The 4,086-nt window shown below is 44.4% G+C and overlaps 1 protein-coding gene across 1 annotated transcript in view; it reads right to left on the bottom strand.

Moving 5' to 3' along the window:
- The window catches only part of zranb3 (zinc finger, RAN-binding domain containing 3), a 99,779-nt gene that overhangs the window by 72,507 nt on the left and 23,186 nt on the right, over positions 1-4,086 (bottom strand). Inside the window, exons 6-7 of the mRNA XM_008295863.1 lie at positions 3,527-3,612; positions 1,791-1,962 (exon numbers count right to left, since the gene is read on the bottom strand). Of these exons, the coding sequence (XP_008294085.1) occupies positions 1,791-1,962; positions 3,527-3,612 (258 nt within the window). The remainder of the gene's footprint in view (positions 1-1,790; positions 1,963-3,526; positions 3,613-4,086) is intronic.

The raw sequence follows: 4,086 nt of genomic DNA, 5'->3' as shown, positions 1-4,086 counted from the left end.
TATTCTATTTATTATAATGCTTCTGTTTCATTCTTATCATCATCCATAATTAAAAAATAAAAAATATTCTGTTTGCTAAAAAAAAAAACGGATAAAATATTCAATTCACTAAATTTAAAAAAAAATAATTAAAAATATTCACTTTACAATGTCAGACGGTAAAAGTCTTCATCTTAACGTTACATTTCTTTCCTCCTCATCGTCATCACCTCTTTATCTCTCAGACGTTTGCTGACGTGAGCGATACGAGTCAAACTCTCGGCTCTGCTCTCGCTGTGCTTGAGCTTCATTCAAAGGACGAACCAGAAGAATGTGACACGGCGGCTCTTTGAAATGAAAAGACTGAGCCGTGTCACTAGTCGGCGTAATTAGATAATAATAATAATGAAGGAGCTGCCAGACATTGTGACAGAAATAGAGGCCGACATGAAGCTCGATGCTAAAAAAAACATCTTTCAGAAGTAAAGCAGTCTCAGACGGACGGAGGAGGTCGAGCAGAGGTGACGGACGTGGAGCTGAATGAAGCAGGAGGTGAGCAGCACCGGTTCTGTTCCCGCTGACGGTCAGAGAGGAGGCGACTGAACCAAAGTACTCAAGTATTTAGTTACATTACTCTCCTACATGTATCTGATGATTGTTATGATGTGTGATTATGAGATCTGATCTGCTGATGTTTTCATGTTCTTTGACTGCTGGTTGGTGATTTGTACACAGTCACTGGGCCAAATAGGAAAACTACTTCAGCTCACATGAACGATATTTGACTTAACGAGCCTGTTTTATTCTAACAGACGTTATCTGCCCGTCAGTGTTTGAGCCGACGCTGCCATATCTTTGTGAATTCCTGTTTATATTCCAATAAGATCACCTACGTTGCTCTGGATGGGCCGTTCTGGATAATACTGACGTTATTTTGAAGCTAATATTTGTGGACTTTTGCTTCAGTACAGTTGTGAGAACACGACCTCTGTTTGTTTTTCAGTCGCTGATCCCAAGTCCTGATGTGTATGCAGTGGGAATGATGTTGTTCTTGCTCTATGTTTCCTTTTAGTTAGGATCAGAGCATCCTGTTGGAACCCTCGGGTCGGGACGCACAAAAAAGCCAATCAGCGCCAAGCCCTGAACCCAACAGGAAGTCGGCCATTTTGAAAAAACACCAACAATTTTCCCCCATTTTCAGAATCTATCTCCTCCTACAGGGAAGGTCGTACACGCCTGAAGTTTGTCGAGCACAAATTAAAATTAAACGTTAGTAAAACACTCTTTAAAAGTCTGACGGCGTGGAAATGGCGACCCCCGGAATCTGGCCAAAATGAAACGAGACGTGCTGCGTAACTGGCCTGTGTGTGCTCCCAGTCTCAGCCAGAGCGCACTAAACAGGAAGTGGCTCCTAACTGGGCCGCACATGCTCCGATCAGCCCGACACGCCGGATCGGAGTCCCGCCCGGAGCGCGTTTCTACCAAAGGCCGACAGTGGTACGGCGAGGGCCCGTCCATCGCTGCTTTAACTGATGTTGCTCCGACATTTAAACTCTTAGTTGTTTAGTCATGGAAGTGTTTTCAAACTGTGAGGAAATGACATTTGATGAGCACATGACCAGAATACTGTGGTCAGACTGTTCATACTATTCATTAAACAGGTAATCTGATGAGGCCATCATGAGAAATTACAATGACAGTTTTATATTATATTATTATTACTGACATTCTTTAGACGAACCAGTAAATAAAACCGTCTAAATATCCTGTAAACCTCTGGTATGATGCGTCCCCTGTATCCCAGCGTGTACCTTTGCAGCCTCCTTCGGCAGCTCGAAAGGGATGCGCTGGCGGATTTTGGGGGGCAGCTGACTGAGCACCTCAGCCTTGAGGCGGCGGATCATGATCTGGCTGAGCCGTTGGTGCAGCTCCTGCAGGTTGGAGGCGCCGCGACAGTCCCACAGCCTGCGAGGCCCGAAACACCTGCGAGGGAATGAAGGAGCGGTGAAGCTGTGCCTGCTGATGCATTTGTTTTCTTATATACACACACTTCTAACCGAGAGAAACTTGCTAAGAAAACACACTTATTTACAGCAATGCCCTGAAGGAATAGTTAAACATGTTTAAGCATTCCCACTCGGGAGCTGCCCGGCGCTGCTGCAGCTTTCCATCGTTTACCGCTGAGCAGCTCTGCTGGAGCAGTCGGGGGATCCGTTTTTTGCTTAAGGGCACTTTGCAGAGCAGGAAACTATTTTGTCTAATGGCCACAGCAGCAGGTTCATCCCGAAACTCGCCGGCAACTTTCACAATTTATCAGCCAAATGGATTTTTAGAATAGAACTGGCCCTCCACACAAAGGCTGGTGATCTGCCATGTTGGCTGCAAACGTAGACAAACTTAACAAGGCGCTGCCAGGATCTGCTGTTTCACACTTCACTGTTGAAAGTTGTAATTACAGAAGGATGGGAAACCGACTCGCTGCTTCTAAAGTAACGTTGCCGCCTGGTGTGCAGATTTGAACCAGCAACTCTCTTCCTTCTCTGCCTCCGAGCTGCTGCAGCAACTTCACCATCATCAGAGGAAGATGTGCTCCGATGGCACCGCCTTGTGCCCTCTAGTGTGTGTGATACCCTTAGTGTGTGTGTGTGTGTCGCTCAGAACGGCAATCCCCAGCCACACCAAGTGCTATTATATACAAAGTGTTATCATTAATGGCGCCGAGCCCATCCCCGGCCGAGCTGCAGACTTTGATGGACGTCCAAAACAATGCATTTGATGTGTTTGTTCACACGTGTAACTGATCGTCACCAGCGACTGGCAGCCAGTTGGCATTTAACGCTTGGCTTCGGCTGCGGTCTGGCTCTGACAACAAACCCTCGACTCAGCAGCAGCGCCGCCGCCGCCGCCGCTCCAGACTCAGGTACGGCCCACCTTATCCCAGCAGACACAATTAACTGGGAGGTGAGCTCTCCTGAAACTGTGCTAATTTCAATAAGCGACATATAATAAAAAAAAAATTAAGGAGAGAAGGCCAAACTGGGTTAGTGCACTTGAAGGAAGGAATTGTAAGACTTTTGATTTTTAGTTAGCTTGTTAGATGACAAAATCAAAACCCCCTCCCAAGACTGCCAGTGAAATAAAGAGCTGGAGCAACAAGACGGTTAGCCTCACTTAGCATCATTTACCCACTTTGTTGTTGGCTGGTAGGATAGCTAACTAGAGCTAGCAGCCTGCTAGCTTAGCCTAGCAAAAAGAAATGCGGGCCTGGCTGTGTCTTATCCTCTCTAACATCATACCTCATCACTTTTACAGCTTATTTTTAGTGCTCTTTAGTTTATCTTTGGACAGTTCCAGGCTAGCTGTTAGCCACGGCCTTCAGTTTTCCAGTTAGGCTAAGCTAACGGTCTCCTAGCTGCAGCTACACATTTATCTCCTACGCTAAGTCGCTGCAACGATGTGAATTTAAATTCAATACATAGTAGAATTAAGACAGAGTACATATAAACTACTAAAATTTAAAACTTTGGAGACATTTGGAGTATTTCACCTGTAATGTGCGTTGCAGTATTTCTTGGCGTAGTCGGTCCAGGTTCCAAAACTCTTGGGATAGAGGGCATCAATCTGCATGAAAAGCTGTGAAATACCAAAACAGATAACGCACTTTAACAACAACTTTACAATAAAACACACACTACAGCGTATATATGTGCGCTGTACGAGGGAGAGAGAATGTGTGTGTGTGTCTGGGAGATAGAGTCTTGAAACAAGCTGGACAGATTGTGTGTGATAATATCTCAGTGGCTCATTTTCTGAATTAATCTCCTTGGAACTGTAAAACATTTCTCAATCGCTCACATATTTAATAATTTTATTCCCAGCTTCTTTCCAATACTATTTGTCTTGACAATTGAAGATTAGTAGTATTAAAGAAGAAAAGTTGAAACCGTTGGGAAAAAAAATAAAAAAATAATTGTTGTGGTGTGATGTGTGGCTAATGGAGGCTAACGTTTAATAGCCAGTGTTAGCACATGAGCTAGTAAGTAAGAATAGCTATAAGTGGTATAAGTAAAACAATATATTCTCCCTTCTACACAAGACAAGTTGGAT

The sequence above is a fragment of the Stegastes partitus genome, unplaced genomic scaffold (genome assembly GCF_000690725.1).
Source record: "Stegastes partitus isolate 25-593 unplaced genomic scaffold, Stegastes_partitus-1.0.2 Scaffold1081, whole genome shotgun sequence".
Lineage (NCBI taxonomy): Eukaryota > Metazoa > Chordata > Actinopteri > Pomacentridae > Stegastes > Stegastes partitus.
The sequence above is the reverse complement of the archived record's forward strand: the minus strand, read 5'-3'. Positions and strand labels throughout refer to the sequence as shown.